The sequence below is a fragment of the Aquila chrysaetos genome, chromosome 3 (assembly GCF_900496995.4).
Source record: "Aquila chrysaetos chrysaetos chromosome 3, bAquChr1.4, whole genome shotgun sequence".
Classification (NCBI taxonomy): Eukaryota; Metazoa; Chordata; class Aves; order Accipitriformes; family Accipitridae; genus Aquila; species Aquila chrysaetos.
Genome location: NC_044006.1, coordinates 77,820,615 through 77,841,079, shown reverse-complemented (window position 1 = coordinate 77,841,079; position 20,465 = coordinate 77,820,615). Strand labels below are relative to the sequence as shown.

At 46.9% G+C, this 20,465-nt stretch overlaps 1 protein-coding gene across 2 annotated transcripts in view; it reads left to right on the top strand.

The window, feature by feature from the left end:
- Window positions 1-481: 481 nt before the first annotated feature.
- CCDC12 (coiled-coil domain containing 12) overlaps window positions 482-20,465 on the top strand; it is a 41,911-nt gene continuing 21,927 nt past the window's right edge. Inside the window, exons 1-2 of one of the 2 annotated variants that reach the window (XM_030009947.2) lie at window positions 497-659; window positions 4,678-4,767. In XM_030009947.2, coding sequence (XP_029865807.1) covers window positions 534-659; window positions 4,678-4,767 — 216 coding nt within the window. In that variant the 5' untranslated portion in view covers window positions 497-533. Of the gene's footprint in view, window positions 660-4,677; window positions 4,768-20,465 lie in introns of both variants that reach the window. The other variant, XM_030009949.2, reaches the window with a different exon arrangement.

The following is a 20,465-nucleotide window of genomic DNA, read 5'->3' as shown; positions in this document are numbered from 1 at the left end:
TCCGCCCCCCCCCAATCTCCGGGCCCTCCCCCAGGTACGGGGCGGGGGGGGGGGGGGCGGTGACAGGGCCCCCCCCCCCCCCCAATACCGGGTACCTGCTGCTGGAGAGGGGGGGTATCCTCCCCACCCCTCTTTTTGCCTTCCCCCCCCCCCCGGCAGCCCTTTGGGCTGCCGGGGGGGGGGGAAGGCAAAAAGAGGGGTGGGAAAGGTAAAATGACCCCCCCCCGCAAATAATTACCCCCCCCGCAATTAAATCAGCCTTGGGAGGGCGGGGGAATAAGCCTAGCCGGGTGAAGGAGTAGGATTTGGTGTTATTTTACCCTTTAATTTTTTTTTAAATTTATTTTTAATTTTTTTTTTTTTTCATGCCCCCCCCCCCCTCCCCTCCTCCGCCCCGCCGACTGCGCCCCCCGGCCGCGCTTTAGCCCATCGATGCGCTCGGCTCTCGATGGGGGTTGCACCCGTCGCGCATGCGCGCTGCGGGTTGTACGGAGTAAAAGGGAGGAGGTGAGGCGGGGGGAGAAGGGAGCAAGATGGCGGCGCCCGGTGGTGGTGTGGAGGCGGAGGAGGTGGCGGCGGGCCCGGCCTTGGGGAGGCTGGAGGAGGAGGCGAGGCGGCGGCGGGAGAGGTTGAGGGCCCTGCGGCAGCGCACGCTTCAGGTGGGTAGGGGAATGGCGGTGTTTGGGGTGTCTGGGGTGGGCGGTAGAAGGGGTGTGAGGGTCTGGAGTGGGCCTGGGGATGTGGGGAGCTGAGGGTTTCGGGGGGGGTCTACAGAGGGTCTGGAGTGGGCCTGGGGGTGTTGGGGGGCCACAGAGGGTCTGGGGGGTGTGTGTGGGGGGGGCAGAAGGCCTGGAGGAGGGGTTATAGGTGTAGGAGAGATGGGGGAGCGGGTGGGTTGGGAGGGACTGGGGATACTGGGGGGCTGTGGATGAGGGGGGGTTTAGGAGAGGTTGGGGGAGAGGAGTGTGGGGTGGGGGCTGTGGGGTAGAAGGGCAAGGGGCAGCAGATAGGCCTGGAGACAGAGAGGGAGGCTGGAGGGGGGGTCCTGGGGGTAGGGAGGGGTCTGGGGCAGAGAGTAGGGGGTAAAGGGGGAGCTTGGGGGGACTGGGAGGGAGAGGAGGGCCTGAGGGCAGGGAGGGGGTGGTGGGGGTGATGGTGGGGGTTCAGGGGTGCTTGGGGAAGGCTGTGAGGGGTCTGGGGCCACCAGGCTGGCGGGGCTGGGCATAGCGAGGGGTTCAGGTGATGGGGGTGCTGGGGACAAGGGGGATGGCTGGCTGGTGTCTGGTGGGGTGGGAGAGGGGGAAAAGCAGAGAGCAGTGGGGCAGAGGGGGTCCCCCGGTGTGGGGAGGGGGATGTGGGGTAAGAGGGATGCAAGACAAGGGAGGGGTGCAGGCGTAGGAGGAGGGGGCTTGGGGATTTGGGGGATGCCCTGGTGATGGTACTGGGTCTCTTTGGTCCCATCTGCAGGGTCTGTGCTGGCTCCGTAAGACCCCGTGGCCCGTCTGGCCTCGGGCTTCCTCTTGCTTTTCTGTTCTGCCTTTGCCGTGCTGCCCCTGGTCTTTGCTAAATGCCCCCCTCGTGCGATTAAGTCTCTTGATTTTTCCACCTTATCTCCCCAGTTCGTTTTGTATGCATCACATTTGAAATCCAGGCTGCGACCTGGGTTTGGTAGCGAGGATGAAAACAGAGGTTCACCCCGGGGTTAATTAACAACACGTTATGTTTCTCTGGTGCTTTCTGGGCCTTAAACTTCTCTTCCATAGAGATGTCGAGACCTGACTGCCTTTAGTGCAGGCTTGAGGATACTGAGGAACCGGTTGTGTTGCCTGATCAAAGCCAGGGCCAAGCGGGTCTGTAAATTGGGATTTTTCTTCTTGTGTATGTGCCCTGTGGATGGTGCGGCAGGCTGTTTGCTTAGCCTTGGAGGAATTCGCTGTGGTTATTGTAAATCTTGTGTCTTGGAAGGTGCAGCTGCCAGCAAAATATCCAGGATCAATTCTTAGGGAGCTTATCTGAAAAGTCTTGTGATGGGTTGAATCCTCACCAAAAAACCTCCATTATTTTACCTGGCTGTCCTTGTTGCCCCCACAAATGCTGAGCTCAGAATATTAAAATAGAGTGGTTTTTTAAAATTTTTTTTAATTGAGGGTGAAAGGAGGATGGATTAAACTTGAGAAGCTTGGCAATTAATAACTCGGCAGTGCCTACTGAGGAAGGCGGCCACGTTCCAGTGTGTCTTGGCATGTCCTGGCATTGCTTAATTGTCCTCTTTTGGGCTAGTAAGTCAGTGCTAGAGCTGCTCCCCTCTGCCATGTCATCCTGAATTTGTTGATCCGGGTTAGTATGGTCCAGCAATGTGGGAAGATGTCTTGTCCCTCCACTGAAGGACCTTCGCTTGGGGTTATTGATAGGAGCTGTGACTTTGGTGGGCAGGCCAAGCATGTTCTGCTGTGTCTCTTCCCTTGAGATGTTTGTTATTATTGGAGAGCTGAGCTTTCTGAAAGGGGAAGGTGGGATACAGCCCTGTGCCCAGCCTTACCAAAAAGAAGAGCTCCTTTCAAAGGAAAAGCTCTTTCCTTTCTTTTCTGTCCTGTCTGGCAAATTTAGAGGGAGTAAGATGGAGCATTTGTGGAGGGCGTAGCACACGGGGTGTTGTTCTCATCTGCTTTACTGCTGTGTTTTTTTAAATTTTGGGGTGAGGTTTTCTGACTTGGTCCCTGTGAGGACTCAAGCTGTTCTTACTTCTTTCCCACAAGTACTTTCCCACAAGTAGTATCTCATGCTCAGTACCAGCTTATTGCACCTTTGAGGGTAATGCTCAGTAGCTCATGATGGCTCCTGGTAGACCTGTCCTGCTGAGTCTGTCCAAGCCTTTCTAAATCTGGTTTTACTCTTTGCTTTTGCAACATCCTGAGACAGAGTTCTACTGCTGAATGACAAAACTACCTCTTTTTGTTTTAAACCCATTAAATGAAAGTTGCCTTGGGTGCTCTCTCACACAGCCCTTGTGAGAAACACAAAATAATCGTTCTGTTTTCATGTTTATGATTTTATAGCACTCTTGATATCTCTTCAAGCTGTGGTCCGTGAAGCCTATCTTTGTATACAAATCTCTCTGAATCATCTCAGTGACTTTCCCTGGTACTTCCTTGAGTGCTGGGATGCCCTTTTGCCGAGAGGGGATCCGGGACTGCATGCCTGGCTCGGGGTGTGGGGCACTTGTGGGCTTACAGCGCTGGCACACGATTTCCTCTTGCATTTTTTCTTCTGTATTCTCACTGGCCACACAAGCCTGTCTTCAACTGTCAAAGCTCATCTACTCTTTCCAGTCCTATCACTCTCAGCTGAGACCTTTCCACAGCAGCAGAGCTCATTGGAAGCCCTTTCCCACCTGCCCCCCCCCCCCATCCCCCCATATGTGTTGCTTTACATCAGGCTCTGAATTTCACCTGTTGTGTGATTTTATAACCCTTCTGCCAGCCGTTGTTGGATTTCCTTGTGAGTGATCTCACCTGCAAATGCTGTCATCTAACTAGTCAGGTCTTTCCCAAGTCTTCTGTGGTGCTTGTGACACCCCAAACTCTGGCAGAGGGTGTGTGGGGGATAGAGAAGAAGAGGGGCCCTGCCGATCCTCACCTGCTGCTGTGAAAAGCTGCTACTGGGGTTTGCAGGAGAGAAGGTGCTGCGCTTTCTGCTGCATTTCTGTACGCTTAGGGAACGGCTACTTAAGATCCAACAAGGAACCTCCTTCAGTTCAGTGCTTCTCAGCAAATTGCACCATGCGCTCAATTTTCATGGGAAGGTGATGCTCATCTTTTCCCAATCAGGGAGGAAACGAGTGAGGTAATACCCAGGTGTACAAAAACTCAACAGATGATGTTGTGCTTTCTGCCATGCTTACCTGACCTGTTGCATCACCTTTTACTGATCACCAGCAAATGGGGTTTTTACTCAATAAAAAGTGTGTGTGTTTGAGTTCTGGGCATAATTTACATTTGAAAAATGTCAGTCATCACTTGCTTATACAAATATGTTTAAAATAGTATGCAAGCTGATGTTGGATTCCTAATCTCAATGTATGGCCTTGGCATCAGCAGAATTTGCAATGTAGAGGATCAGGTATGGTATCAAAGAGGCCACTTCCCTCCTAAAGTTAAATAAAATTGTCTTTCAGCAGCAAGCAATCAAATTGTGGACTGACTTGTTGGCATACTGAATATTGCTTCCTGTTCTGGGAAAAAAAAAAAATAGTTTTGAATTGTGTAACTGTAATCTTGGTTTGCAAGCTTTCCTCTCTCCCCCCCCCCCCCCAAAAAAAAAAAAATCAAAATATCTTGCAGCAATTGCTTACTAAGCTTACAAGCCCTGAGGTCTGTGGCTGGAGAGCTAAAGGGCTGCTCACCTTTGAATTGCCAGCATGTAGCTGAAACGTCCAAACCCCATCTTTTAGTCTGACCTGCTAAGGCTGTGCTTGGTGGTTCTGAGCAACAAGGGCATCAGGTTATTATTCGAGACTGTTTTTACATCCTTGGGATAGGTCTGATGTGTGCAGGTCCGATCAGGATGGGTAGCAGAGCCTTTTTTTGCTTTGTATGAGCATTGTTACTGTTTGTGAGTCCTGCAAATTGAAAGATCATCTCTTCCTCTTTTATACCCCCCAAAAAATTTCAAACCAAGGAAAGTGAATCCCCCAAAACACCCACAGTATCCTGTTATCTAGAAGCCATTGGAGAGTCAAGTGAAGAAGTGGTGGGAACAGCCTTGAAGGTAAGCTTTCTGCTGTGCTGGAGGAGAGGAAACGCACAGGGAAGTACTGTAGTCTTTAACAGGGCTGTGCACATTTTCTGCCAGCTTATGACATTTAGAAAAAGTCTTTCTAAAGCTGGTCGCTTATATAACTGGCACTTAGCTCATGTTTTCACTGCCATGTTCAATTAACAGGAAAACCCCACCAAGTTTTTGCAGGGAGCCTTGTGAAAGGTCACGCAGTGACGTAGGTCTTTTCAAGTTTAAAGTTATGGGTGGTTTTTTTTTTTTGTTAAGTAGCAAACTAGGTTCCAGCTCCTGAGGTCCTGCAGCAGGGGAAAGCTTTTCCTAAATACACTGTACCATGTATTGCAGACCTCTCCTAAAGGAAGGCGTTTGTGGGGTTAAGAGCTGAAGAACAGGATTCTTCGTATGGCTTTTATTTTTCAAATGACTGAGTACGGGCAGTAAAAGCTGCATGAGTGTTGAATGGATTCATAACACTCTCTTTGCCCAAGGCTTGTTGTGCTGATGCTAATGATGGTGCTGAGGCTTTATCCTTACAGTATCGCCCCGATTATCTGCTATGTCTCTTTTTTTTTTTTTCCCCTTCCCTAATGGCTGAAAATCAGATTAAAATGTTCTGTTTGCATTTCTCAGGAAGACTTTTTTTTTTAGCTGAAGAAAAACTTTTGCCCAGTTTAAGCTTTAGCTTAGCATGATTGTATTTAGCGTCTTTAGTTTAACTGTTCCTGACTGTCACCTAACTATACGTTTTGAAGTGAAATGGGAGAGCAAGGTCTCCTGAATCTGCTTAAAGCTACCTGGCTGGAGGTGACTCCATGTTTGCACACACTGAGGTCCTGCAAACGCTTGCTGGAGCAAGCTGGAGCAGTTTGACCAGCAGTGAGATATGCAAAACTACGGTTGTTTTCAGGATGGAAACCTTATGGGCTGAGTTTCAATAGCACTTTGCAATTTTCTAGATTAAAAAAAAAGGAGTGCAGCGGCATGGCGCTTCCCATGAAAAGCTGAAAGCACTTGCACCACCTCGACTATAAAATCATTGTGCTATAGATCGGGCTGAAGCTTTTGGGGAGCTTTGCTTAATGGAGGCTTCATTCCAAAATGGTGTTTGGAGCAGAAAGCAAGTCCTTGTCCTAGATAAGAAGTCATGAGATAGCTCTGTTGATCACCGCTGGCCGGTCTAAGGGAAGCCGTTGTCCCTGCCTGAAACTCAAAATTTTGTTGAAAACTGAAAACTCAAATTTTGTTGCAAGTCCTCTCCTTCATACACAAGAAGCCATATTTCCATAACCACAGCTTTCTGCTGAGCAAGTTGATAATTAACTGTAGTTACTTGTATTTATGAAATACTTGTCTGTAGGTTGCCCTTGAAACCGGTTCTCTGATGCATTCACATTTGCCCGGTTTGGAGTTAGACGAAGTCTTTGCTTGGGTGCATCATGCACTGAAGTTTACCTTCGAACCCCATTAAAATCACCATGTAGTGTCAGTTCTTCCAGCAGGCATGTCCTGCGATGTGTCTGTAAGCACCTTGTAAATTGGAGCTTGCATCTTAAAAAATATTGAGGTCTCTGCAAAGCTAAGCTGATTTGGGGATCCATCCGTGATGAGGAAAACTGTGCTGGTAAAAAAGGGTGGGAAAGGGGAAGGTCACAGGCCCTTTAGTTGGTTTAGGTATCTCAATATAGCGCGTGTGTCATCCACAAATGCTTTTGGCTTAGGGAGGAATTTTATTTTAGTTAAAAATATGTGTACGTATATTTAGTAAAGGATTTGATAGGCTTTTCCTCTGGCTAGCACCAGAGAAGCAAAGAAGTAGTGAAATAAAGAAGCACGTACATTATCTTTCTTGCAAGGAGCTAAGTACTTTTCCCACAGCTACTTATTTTTAGCAATAGATATCCGAGTAGAGGAACTGTCGTCTCGGACGCTGCTTGTAACCTGGGTCTGCTCCTTTGATCCAGCTGTTGAAATAATCTTGTGTGTGGCTGCTATTGAAATGAGAGGAAATACTTTATGGCTGCCAGTGGCGTGACAGGGCTGTGGCATGTTGCTGCTGGGTTAATTTGGACAACAGGGGAGAAGAGGGCGTTCAGAGGAAACTTCCCAAATTCGGCTTTGTGAGACTGCAAGCAGAGAGGTTTAAGGCGTGCTGGGCCAGGCTGTCATACGCTGAATGCAGTTAAAGTGGTGAGAGGAACTTTGGATCCACCTCTGCCCTTTCCCTGCCAGTTTCTACGGTTTCAGAGTGATTCCGCCCCCCCCCCCCCCCCCCCCCCCCCCCCCCCCCCCCCCCCCCCCCCCCCCCCCCCGTTTCTAAAATACAGCTTGTGGCCCCTGTAAAGACAAAGAGGCAGCAAAGTCCACCGCGTGTGGGGAGGATTTGGATGGCGGTAGGTTGGAGATGGAAGGGCAGCCAGCAGCACTGGGCTCATTCGATAGAGCAGCTCTGTGCTAGGAAGACAGGTGTAGCAATCCTCTTCTGTTCCGTTTGGCTTGTGGATGGGCTGTTGTGTCCTGCCTGAGGCTCAGCAGTTCAGGAAGGATGGGCCAGCATGCTTGAAGTGACAAGGAGACATGGCAGAGTGGGAAAGGATGACCAGTGGGGAGAGATGTAAAGCAAATCGGACTGACTAAATGGAAGGGAGAGAAGCTTGTGGTGCAATATGGGCACGATAAGGACCAGAAGTCCTCAATGCCGGTCCCATTTGAGCCCTGACATCCTTTTGTCTCCAGCACAGCTAGCACCTCCCTGTCCCTCACCCACCACACGTGCTTCTGAACTCTCAGGGCAGCTCCCGGCATGTTTGGGATGCTGTTCCTTAGGCCAAGGCCAGTACAAGCAGATGCTTCAGGCAGAACCAGCTTGACTTAGACCCTGTCTTTCATACTGCTTTTTGCCATCACCAGCAGGCACCGTTGCCACCTTGTCAGACTGCCAGCGGAGTAGCCCCGCAGAAGTTGGCACTTGGAGGCAAAATCTCTGAAAAGAGCATGCAGGATGTTTTCCTTCTTTTTTTAGTATGAAACCGCTGTGATCTAATAAAACTTTGGGAGCCCCATGTGTATCTGGTAACTGGAGGGTTAACTTTCCTAGGAGAAACCAGCAGAAAGTTCATAAGATCTGATTTTCCTGATGCTCATTAATCTTGGCTTACTTTTGCATTGCCATGGTAAGGGACAGAGGGTTTTTACATAATTTTTCTCTTTTCATCTGTACCCATAAAAAAAGATTAAGCACTCCTTTTGAACCCAAACTAGACAGTGCTAAAACCTTGTCTCCTTTAATCTACTGCTCAGTAGTCCCAGCTGTGCTGTCTAGGTTGCCTTTTTGCTGGAGCTTTTAAATGGACTCCATGGAAATAACTGCCACGAAGCCTCTTTTCATCTGTCGCTGACAGCACGCTCGTGCCGAATGAGTAGGAGCTCCAAAGGGTAATGCAGAGCCAGAGGGATGAGTTGTGGTAGTGATGGGAGATATGGATGGTGTGTAAGCTCTCCGTTGGGGAAATCTCATTTAGCCTTCAAATGGATAAACTTGTCTCTATAACTACTTGTACTTTAGGTTATTTAAATTGTGGGCAGCTTTTTATTTTTTAACAAAGAAACCCTGTTTTCCCAAGGAGGGAAGGCTGGTGGGATTGTGTCTCTCCTCCCTAGCTGCTGGCCCCTACAAGCTTCAGGAAAAGAGGTTGGATATAGAAGGAGGCTTTTTTTTTTTTTACCACCCTCCTAAAAGATTCACTGTGAGCTCAGCTATTGCCATCTATCAGGGAACTGATTTGGGAGATTTGTTGTGAAGTTTAACTGTGGAAAATGTTTTGGTTGGAGCTCCTGCTTTATTAAACCTTGAAGAACATACCCAGGAGTCAAATCCGTAGGAAAGCAGGCCTGAATCTACAACAGTTCCTGCAGGAATTTCACTTGGCATCTCTTATTGAAGGAAATGCATGATGGTTTTTACTGGGAAGGCAACATCAGCATGGTCCTGAGCTGTTTGGCTTTGTAAATTGTGGTAAAATTCAAGAAGATGTTTGTTGAACAAGAGCAATGTAGTTAAAGGTCAGTTTGAAGATTTTCCTCCCATGTGTTTGATTCCCTTTCAGATTCTGTTTTTGAAGCTTTTCCTTTATTCAGATTTGGTTGTATTTCCTTTGACAACTCACAGCATCTTTTGGGTTTTTTTGTTATTTTTTTTTTAACGAGGGCTCCACATTTGTTTTCCTGATGCCCTTAGTTACATGAATACAGCAAATGCAAATCATCCCGCTCCTCAGATCGTGTAGTGTAAAGCAGGAACATTTCAAGGGTAATGTATTTTCATCTGGAAGAAAGTAATTTGAAATACAAATGCCGACAGGGAAAAGTAGTGTATATGTGAACTTTCAGACACACTCCTTAAGCTGCAAATGTGGTGCAGAAATGGGGATCCAAAGCTGATCTAAGCAGCAAACGCATTCCTGAGTGGATTTAGGAGAGCTGCAAAGGACATCGTTAATAAACAAAAATCAAGTGACCTTTAGTAGCTTGAACTTGGGAGGCAGTGAAGGGCAGCAAAGCGCTTGAAGGCGTAGTCCAGGCTGGTGGTGAAGACTATGTGAATCATCTAAGGCTGAAGATTGTTTTCCAAAAATTAGGGACAAGCTGAAATAAAATCTACTCCGTAAATATCCAGAGTTCACCCGTTTCTTGCAGCTAACACAGATTGTTTGAGCTTGTGCAGCTTGTCCTGTGTCTCTTGGAACGTAGATGGCTTTGTGCCTGAAATGTGGCAGCTTCAGGTTATTCCCATTGTTTCATGCGAAACAAGGCACAGAGGTAAACAACAGGAATGCTTGTGTGGGTCTGTGGAGAAACTGGTCTTTGGCCCTGGGCTATATCCTCACCTGTGCTGTAAAAATCCAGGTTGCTTGGGACTGCTGGGGATTTTGTGCCAGGGTAAGTGTAGGTGGCACTGAAAAGAGGCAAAAAGTGGATTCCTTGTTTCTGCTTGCTCAGGTTCTCTGTCAGATCATCTTTAGGAGAGCTCTCCAAAAATATTTAGTTGTACCTAGGTGTAAAAAATAATGAGAGAATAATAAATAAACCAATGAGATCTCTGCTTTGAAATACCATGAAACTGGCATGGCAAAGTATAAAGCTGCTTAATAAGCATCCTTTGTCTGTAGTGTTTGAATTTCCAAGGGAGTAGAGCAGATGGTTGTGCTGTTGGCTTCTGTAGAAATGCTTGTTGTAGACATGTATTTCAGTATTATGCATATAATATAACTCTGTGTGTGTGTGTGTGTATGAGTTCCTGTATTCAGATTCCACCTTCTCCTTCCTTGTAGCCTTCCCTCGGTTTCTTCACTTGTAAGGTGGGTGGTATAGTACTTTTTCTGTAACTTAGGGAGGAATGGTTGTATGGAAAAAAGTCCTTGCTGTGGAAGTAGTATTTAGCATTTACAATCATAGACAGTCTTACTGTGCAGGCATGCTCTGGATGTGCAGGCTTGCTTTTTCCTTTTGCGCTTGGCTTTGCCACTATTAAATTCTGGGACAGTGTTTGATTGCTGTAGCTAAATAACAGGATCCAATACTAGGTAATTTCCCAGTAAAAGGCCTAGGTATTCCTCTCCTTTTATAACAGAATATCTGGTGGCTCAGGGGGATGCTGCTCATTTTCCAAAAGTATCCATCAGCAAAACCAAGGTGGAAATAATCGTGCGGGAGGTGGGGGAGATGCTGGAGCGGCATGGCTCAGCCCCTGCTCGGCTGCTGTGCTGATGTGCAGGCTCACCTGAGCCGGGGAGATGTCTTTCTCCGCACCGAGCCCTCGTAATGCAATAATATTAACAAGCATAATAGCCGTGTAGCTGTTTGTCCTGCTCTTTTGGCCAAAAAGCCTCGAATGAGGCAAAAAAGCAGGAGCCTTCCCTCCGAGGCTGTACGACCTTTAGTTGTGTTTGTGCGGGGAGGAAGGGTCTCACACCTGCTCCTTCGCTTTGCGTCCCTGCGCCGGCACTTTCGTGGCTGTGTCGTGCATCACGTCGGAAAAAATTGCTTTGGCCGCAGCCCAACCTTTTGTTTAACATTGCTTTCGCTTTGCAGCCAGATCGCTTCCCTGCTCCTCCACGCCTGCCCGTGCTGGCAAGAGAGGTCGGAGGGGGAGGAAGGCCACGGTGCTGCTCGTTTCCTTTGCAGCGTAGCTCTGTGCCGTGTTTTCCTGCTATCGCCGTGGATGAGGAACCTTTCCGTCTGTTTTCCTGGCTGTCCCGAAGAATCGGTTAATCTGCAAAAGCTGGTGGGCTCCGACCGAAGCAACTGAACCATCTCTCTGGCGGAAGACCGGTGTGTGGCCCTGCAGCTTGGCTCGCTGCCGTCCTCAAATGTGTGTTTTCTGCTTAGTTTTTATTTTGGTGGAGCAAGGCAGCCTTGCGTTCTTGAAAGCAAAGTACCAAGCGGCTGAGAAAACAGTTGCTGTGGAAACAGAGCCTAGTAAAGTTATTACAGCGAGAATAAAATGCACACTTAGGGCTACAAAGGCTTCATTTCTATTCGAGCTTTATTAGGAAAGTAATAAACTATCGCAGCGGTGCTCAGATGGCTGGAGATGGAAGCCTGCAGACAAAATGATTGTGCTTCCACCAGCGACATACAAATACACGCGCAGTGGGTGACCAGGAGCGGTTGGTCATCTAACCTTGGGAGATGTTCCTTGAGGCGCTTCTCTACAATGCCACCCCAAGAACGTTGTTGTCTGAGACAAGAGGGTTTTCCAGAGCTGTGTTGGTGTACCCCAGGGTCTGGGGTGATGGGGCTTGGGCATCCCTGGAGTGATGTGGCTTGGGCGTCCCTGGAGCGATGGGGAAGATGGGGTCAACGGGGCTTGGGTGTTAATTCGCATCAGGAGTTTGCTGGAGGTCTCGGCTGTTTCTTGGTGCCTGCGGCGAGGTCCTTGGCCGGGCAGGCTCTGGCGTTGTGTTGCTTGATTAGTATCCGCAGGGAAAACTGTCGATAGTAAAACCTGAAAAGCAATATATTCTTGAACACTCATTTTGTTTGTCTTGCGGCCAGTGTGAAATACAGTTTGGTTTTGTTTTGTTTTTTTTCTTAAACTCTGGAAACCTTTTGTGACTGTGTGGTTAGGAGAGGCTGGGAAATAAGGTCTGGGAGTAAAGGAGTGCCAATATATAATTACTTAAAAGGGTGCTGTACACAACACAAAGGTGGGAAGTAAAAGCTTGCAGGTGAATAGTGTTTTGTCTGTGCATAGCTGATGACAGTCCTGTGAAATAAGGAGCTATGCTTGTTTTTGTAGGAAGGTGGGTCTCTGTTTCTCTTAAGGATGTGCAAAGTTGGTGGTTATAGTCAAGACTCAAATTCATGTCTGCTTATTCACAGCTCCTTGCCATAATCACTGGAAACAGTGACAGTCACAGCTGTCTCCTTCATGCACTGTTTGACAGGTTTTATGCAAGCGAGCCAAATAAATACAAGTATTTTGCTTTGGCTGTAGTTCCCAAGATGCTGCCATGCAGACATAAGCCAATGCTACTGGGGAAGAAAGTGGCCTGGCTTTTGCTGCTCTCTCTGCCCTCCCTCCGGTGAGCTGAGGTTAAAACAAACTGAGTCAGGTTAAAACTAACCCAGCAGGAAAAAGGAAACGCTTGGTTTCTGTCTGCTTTGATTCCTGGATCTGGTTCACAGGGAGACCTTGCGAACAGGAGGGGTGGGGAGGAGGATGGATGGACCTTTGTTTAAGCGCTGGCTTTTGTGCATTTGTGAAACTGTGGCTGTAGGCTGGAGCTTAACAAACTTTTACACCCGTCCAAGTGGATCCTACTGTGGCCGCATCCTGCCTGTAGCTGCCTGTTCTGGCATGTGTTTGACCCCGCTGTGAACTGGTTCAGGAAGCTAACTGGCTTTTATTTTTATTTTTTTTTCCCCCCTTTTGGTTGGTTGGTTTGGTTTAATTTTTGTGGGAGGGTAAGTCCTTTAAGCGGTTTCCCATGGGGCGAGGTGAGCACCGGCAATGGGAAGGTGTGGCTGGTGGGGATGGATGGAGGATAGGGATGCAGGGGGGCTCTGGCATGGCCACCTTGGATGGGACAGGGGACAGGCTGCAGGATGGCAGTGCCAGAGAGGCCAACCTAAAAGGCTTCTCACTGAGCCAGGGCTGGGGCTGACAGGTTGGGAAGCTAGGCGAGATATATTTATTTTTAAGCCTGTGACAGCCAGCGCCTAGGTATAAATAATGGAGTGTGGTGGGATTATTTTGACTAACAACACACAGAGCTGGCACAGAGGCATCTGGGATAATTGATTTAATGAATTTGAAAGGCACTCAAGACAGGTTTTCCAGCAAGTGCTCTCTGCGGTGCAGTGCTCCGGCTCATCCTTGGGAGATGCTGGACTCCCCCAAACTTGTTTTTCTTCAGTGCACCTGCCTGCGTTGCTCTGACATGGCTCTGGACCCCCAGCTCTCGAGGGACAGCCGGTCTCGCCATCGGTTGCAGATGGATAAGGAGCAGCACAGAGGCTGACAACCTGCTATGAGTCTGTCAGGGATCTGCAGAGCTGCTGAGACCTGGGGAAGCTGGGGGAGTCCCTCCTGTTCTGAAACCAGCAGCAATTAGTAATAGTGACACAAAAGCTTTTCAATCTCTGCCTCTCGCCTCTCCGAAAGACAGCGGTGAGAGAATGACATAATTGATCTCGTCGGCAAAATGCATCAAGTGTTGTGTGGTCAGGATTACTCAGCACAGTTGTAGAGCAGATGGATGGGTAAAACATTTTGTTCCACACGATTTGAGTGTTAATCGGGCTGTGCTTGGTTTTGGGAATCCCTGTGTGCTTATTCCCTCCTGCAGTCTCACACTTTGATGCAGGTGGAAGAGGAGCATTTCTCCCTTCCCATCTAACTTCTGGTTGGTTGTGGCTGTGTGAGGAATTTGGAGACAAGGCCGGCAAAAGCTGCATTTTTTCCTTTTTTTGAGGGAACGTGCAGGGCTTGTTTTTTCCCTCTGACCCAAAACAATGTTATTCTCCTTCCTGCCTTAGAGCTGTTGCAGAGAGTTGGAAAGAAGACACAACTACAGGAAAACTTGCTTATTGGGGCTGCGGTGTGCATCCTTGTGGATATACCTGAGCTCATCCCACTCCATGCAGTGAGGCACTGCTGCTTCCCTTCCTGATGGGGACATCACCATGTGAGCATTCAGACCATGATGATCTTCCCTGGAGGCACCTGCCGCAGTTTTCCAATGAGACAAGTAGTTGAGGTTCTTGCTGACCTCTTGTTGAAGAGCCCTTAATGTTCTGTCCCGTGTTAGCCGTCTGCTTTGTTTTGCCCATTTTCCACATCGGGTACTTCTGCTAAATTTCCATGCTGTTTGCTTGGGGCCATATTCGCTGCTGGCTCCATCATCTGAATTGTTGGTGTGCTGCTACTATACTGCAGGGGTTTTGGCATCTCATGTGATGTCTAAAGGAACAATTAAACTTTCATAAAGGCTGTCACACTCTTAAAAAAAAAAAAATTAAAAAACAGAGATACACAAATATAGGGGGCCACTCATATTTTGTGCTTTTTGAAAAAAAGAATGCAAAGCTTGGCTTTTGAGTACTTTATACCGTCATCTTCTGTATGTTTCAGTCTCTTTGCAAAAGTGAGTATTATGCTGTTCTGCTGTAAAACAAGTCTGAAGGAGGTCAGGACTTGGGGTATCAGCACTGTGCAGAGACCTTGGTTATTGCCTAGTTCAATGAGCTAAAGAGACAAAGTTTGAGTGAAAATATTCGTTCCTTATCCAAAAAACATGGGTCCCTGAACTGAGTTTTCAACCCAATCCTGAAATGTTAGCTGAGGCTCAGCAGATGCTTTGCGGTGGCTGTAGGTGGCTCGGCATTGCCCCTCTCCTGCCATCAGAAGGAGAGAAATAGTTTTGTGTGGGAAATCGTGTGGCCAGCAGGACTAGGGCAGTGATCGTCCCCCTGTACTCGGCACTAGTGAGGCTGCACCTTGAATACTGTGTTCAGTTTTGGGCCCATCAAAGACATTAAGGTGCTGGAGCATGTCCAGAGAAGGGCAGTGAAGCTGGTGAAGGGTCTAGAGCACAAGTCTTATGAGGAGCGGCTGAGGGAACTGGGGTTGTTTAGCCTGGAGAAAAGGAGGCTGAGGGGAGTCCTTATTGCTCTCTACAGCTACCTGAAAGGAGGTTGTAGTGAGGTGGGGGTCGGTCTCTTCTCCCAAGTAACAAGTGATAGGATGACAGAAAATGGCCTCAACTTGCGCCCAGGGAGGTTTAGATTGGATGTTAGGAAAAACTTCTTCACCGAAAGGGCTGTCAAGCACTGGAACAGGCTGCCCAGGGAAGGGGTTGAGTCACCATCCCTGGGGGTATATTTAAAAGACATGTAGATGTGGCGCTTAGGGACATGGTTTAGTGGTGGATCTGGCAGTGCTAGGTTAACGGTTGGACTCGATGATCCTAAAGGTCTTTTCCAACCTAAATGATTCTATGATCCACCTCAGCCCAGTGGAGGATTGCGACGTATGGAGAAGGAAGGGTTCAAAGGAGGCTTTGTGTCTGTATTTCTGCAAGGAGCTATTTTGTTTTTCAGTTAAGCATTTTGTTCTCGGCCAGTTTGGTGTGTGTCTTGAGAGTCCCCTTTGGCTGTGACCTTGTGTGAATCACAGAAAAGAGAAACTGCAGTTATTAATGCTGTGTCTCCCTGCAACGCCCAATTGCTTCGGTGCTGGACTGTAAATACCTGGGTTGCACCGTCTATGAAATTGTTGAGTTATTTGCCGAGCCTGTGTGTTCATTTAGCCTCACAGCATCCCTCTTGGGTGGTTTTGATCCATCCCAATTTCACAGATGGGGAAATTAAAATCTCGTTGCTGAAATAATGTGTGTTGTAAAAAGCCTGAATGAATGGTGGTCTGTTGCTGGGCCATCCTCTTGCTACACAAACATAAGGTTGCTGTTGGTTATAGAGGAATTTTTTTTTCAAGTTTAGTTCTGTCATAGGGTCCAAGCAAATAATTTATAATACTAACGAAGACGGGATGGTCCTGGTGATCTCCGTTGGTATGCAAGTTTCCCCAGCATCCTCTGCCTGGGAGAACAAGGTCAAATGCAAAAAAGCAAAGGAAAATACATGGCAGGGTAGCTTGGGAGCGATGACCGTGTTGCTGCATCGCTGGCTGGCATTGCTTTTCAACGGCCTTTTTTGTTTAATTTATGAAGAGGAAAAAGAGACCTCCAGAAAATAGGTTAATCATCAGCTCCAAAAATGCAGAGTTAGGTTTGTCTTGTGCCCAAGTGGCACCGCTTAATTAGCGTGTGCAAAGCTGTGATTTACATTTGTGAAACTCTCAGTAGTTGGTCTAACTTTTTTTTTTGAATAAATATGGGATTGGGAGGATTCATGCGTGGAGCTTCTTGGCTGCAGCAAACCTTTAACCTTTCAACAAGGTCTTGGTGTGTAAACACAAACCTGGTTGTAGTCTTTTCTTGTCCCCACCCCGTCCCTTCCTCCCCCCTTTTTTTGCTTCCTTGGAGAAATGAAACTGGCCATGTGTAGCATTTGGTTTTGTTTCTGCTTTTATCCGAGAGCAACAGAAGTGACACATTAACGCACTGAAATGCCTCTAAAATCCAACCAAGCCAGCCTGGCCCTCTCTTCCCTCCCACCCCAGAGGAGAACAAGAAGATATCTGGAACAGTGTCCCTGTCTGCAGTGGTGGCTTCTTGGCTTGAATATGACTAACAGGTGGCTTTTTTAAAGTTGGGGTTTTTTGTTGTTGTTGTTTTTTTTTTTTTTTTTTTTTTCCTGGATGGTAGAGAAGAATTATGTGACTTAGTGAAGATGTGATGGGGGTTAAAACAGGCACGCTGTTTCTCTGGTACAAACAGAATTAATTCTCAAGTTAAAACCCCTTTTTTGGTAGAGATGTAGCTGATTCCTGAGTGTTGTGTCCTGTAAATCAACAGCTTTTATTGGAGGATGGGATGACTCTTGCAAGCACATTAACCTGTCAGATTCAAATAAAGAAGTTTTGTCATTGGTAGAACAAGCTGTAATGGTCTGCTCTGCCTGCTGCCAGCACCGCTTTTCAGAAGGGCTGGCTGTATCTTCTCAAACGTGTCGGTGCTCTGAATGCAGCCTACAAAACCTGTAAAACTTTCCATTGCTGATACCAGTACTTGTATTAGTGGGTGTTTTGGAGCGATGCTTTTTCCTGCCCATCTTCAAACACATTTGCCCTGCCATTTCAAGGATGGATGGTCCTCCTGCATCTTTGCAGACTGGGAGTTAAGTAGTCCCTAATGGGCATTTGCTCCATTTAAGGCAGCGGGTCTGGTTGTGCAAATTTCCTTTGGGGAAAGGATGTTAGACTTAGACCTCAGAAAAGCACCACTTTACCTCTCAAATGTTAATTATCGGATGCTTTCGCAAATTGGCAGCTCCATCCCTTCTCCCTCAATGTGCAAGCCTTTCTCTGCCAGCGCGGATGGGTTGCAGCCTTATCTCTCTTAGCAGCATGCTGTGTCTCGCCAGCCAGGGCTGTGGCTTGACTGCGGAGGGTGAGTTCACGTGAAGGAAAGCCTCACATTAGCATTTTGCATTAATAGGGAGGATTACGGGAGATGCTTGGCACGGGGATTGGGAGAGGACTCGTCATTCACACCAGATTTGAGGGCAGTGGCAGAGCATGTCTAATAACCACCCAATGCAGGCAACGCCAATGTATGTGCATGTCCATCGTTAACAAAATTGGTAACGATGTTGGAGCAGCATCTTGTGCTGATGTGAACGGCACTGACCTGATTGGATTGGTGTAGTGAGAAATCCTGGGCTGAGGATGGAGGATGAAATGTACTCTTAAACTTATTCAGCGGCCAGAGAAGAATGGTAAGAATTGGTCCAAAATGGGTGATGCCAAGGAAATTTGGTGTGGAATGGTGTTCTTCGGTAGTCTGTTGTGCAAAACTATGAGAGGGAACTGGTGGACTATGTGTGCGCAGGGGTTCAGACAGCTTCCCCTAATGCTCTTGTTCTACATAGCTTAGATTTTTGCTTTGACAATGTCCTACATGGAAAGGAGTTAGTGACATTTCTACTGTATTGGGATGGAGAAGCTTATTCATGGCTTTTCTAGCTCTTCATTACCTGAAAAAGCATTTTGGCTTTGAAATGTCTTGTTCTTCCCGCTCAGAAATGCCTACTTCTTCCCCCTCAAGCTTTCTCCATCTAATTGAAGCTTATGTGTTTTCACATATGCAGTCTCTTCAATAAAAAGTTTGTAGTTCTGATCTCAGGGGAATATTTGTGTCACTAATTTCACCAGGTGACAGCAACTTGCTGCCAGAAACATTCTCCAGTCTTTGCTGTTTAACAGCGGTGTTTGCGACACAAACATGCAGGTTCTGAAATCGTGATAATAGATATATTTAAATCTGCAAACCACAGCCACTTAGGGGTTATTTTGGGTTATTTGAAGGGAAGAAATATTTTTGCTTGTTTACTATATAAAAAAAGGGGTCTTAAAAATACCTTTCCTTTTGGAAATGTGAGGTGTGTGTTTGTTTTTTTTTTTTTGGAGGCATGGACATAAACCAAGGTGTTTAATTTTCAGAGGCAGTTTTTGTTCCTTGTGTTTGTTTCTTATGGGAAGTCATGCTGTTAGGGCTCTGATTTAACCATTTCCATAGTAACCAGCTATGACTGAACCAGGATTAGGACTTCAATAAGGAATAAGCAGCAGGGACACAGAAGCTCTGGCTCTTAAAAATCATGTTTTTATACAATTACCGCAAGGGTTGCTACGAGCAAATGGATTCCAAACAGCTTTTGAAAAATATCAGTGGATCTCGGGTACTGAGTATACTTTAATGACGTTTTTATGTTCAGAACTTTTTGCTGTAAAATTTTATTATGAGATCCTTTTTTAGGCTACTTAGAGAATTGAAACTCTATTGGTTTTAAAACATGCTTTATTGCTAATAAAAACCTTCAGCTACTCGGTGACATTTCATGACTTAGCTTTTTGCATTCTGGCATTAAACGTCTTGAAAGAGCAGCGAGGTGGGAGCAGGGCTGCACAGCGGTGCCTTGCCAGACTTCAAGGACATATAAGCTTAAATCTTGGCCAAGCGGGAAGCAAAAAGTGCTAGTACGTGCCATGCTCAGACCAAGGCACTGTAACTCTGTCCTCACCTCGTAGCTGACCTGACCGCCGCGTATGCTTCAGTACAAAGAAATACCAAGGAAAATGGTGAACGTAACCACCAAACAGGATGAATGCTCGTTACCTGGATGAAGTTGTCCACTTGTGTCATGCAGAAAATCAGACTGTATGACCTGGCAGCTTCCCAATTGTCAGAGATATGAGGACGGGTTGTCGTATGGGCTGCTTTTCTTGCTGATTCCAATGCTAGCAGTTTGCCTTGCACGGGCACCCTGGGGCTGGCTCGCGGCAGCCAGTAAGTGGGAGTAGGAGCAGCTACAGCTCAGCTGGCAGCGAATAGCTCGAGAGATCAAACTTGCTTTGTTCCAGCACTGACCTCTTTTTAACTCCTCAAAAAGAGACAGTTATTTGTGCCAAAGAAGCACTTGACTGGTAACGTGACCATCCTCTAAGCCTTAAATGAAAGATAAGGAGATCTTTAGTATTCTGGTCAATCCCCAAGGAAAATAAGTCGGTATTAGTTCCCAGGAAGAGGAGAAGCTGTTGGGTCATTTTGTTGACTTTTAAGGGTTGCCAGGGGATGGCTAGCTGTGGCTGGGTTGCGTTTAATATGGGCACATAGGGCCAGCTAAAGCCCGGGGGATTTGGAAGAGCAGCTCTGCTAAAGCTGGGGAGAAACGGAAATGCGAGTTGGAAGATTTAGGCAGATATCAAAACTTGGCGATTTGATTATTGTAACTTTGGGTAAAGGCCAACCCTGATTAGAGGGCGAAGCAGTTCTTCAGGCAGAAATTTTTAAAGGACGGTAGAGAAAAGAGAAGGACACAAATATAAGCATCAGTTTTATGAAGTGTATTTGGGAAGGAGTTAAGTGACACATTTGTGTCATATGGGAATGATGAGCTGCTTTCCAGCCCAATGGTGATGAGAGAATATTAGATATCTAGCAAAAACACTTAAAATCAGCAGTTGTAGGTAATTTGCACCTAGGAATCCTAAAATAATCAGCTGAAGAGATTGTTAGCCTGCTGTGTTTTGATTTAAATCTTTTCTGAATACTGGATAAATTCCAAAGGACTGGAAAAGTGCTAATAAAACACCACTATTTAAAAATAAAGGCAAGAGGGGTAACTTGGGTGAAGCCAGTTTGACTGCTGTTGGTGTTGAGCAGAATGATGAAAAGCCTGATTTGTGATTCTTTTAACTAAGACTGAGCAAAAGGGAGTGTAATTTTTTTGTCATGTAAATTTGATTTAGTGAAGGGTTAGTATTGCACAACACACTGGTTAAAAATTACAGCTCTGAAATGGCTAACTGATAGCTTAATAGCTGTCAATGAGGAATCATCATCTGGCAGAAGTGTTGCTTTTGCGGCCTGTGCACCCAGTATTTCCATTAGTCATTTGGAAATATGTATGAATTTTCTGCTGGCTTGATGACAGCTGACTCAAAGTCTGAAGGCTGGTGAGGTCCGAGTAGCGATTGTCATCTGTTTGTATTAAGTATGAGCCCT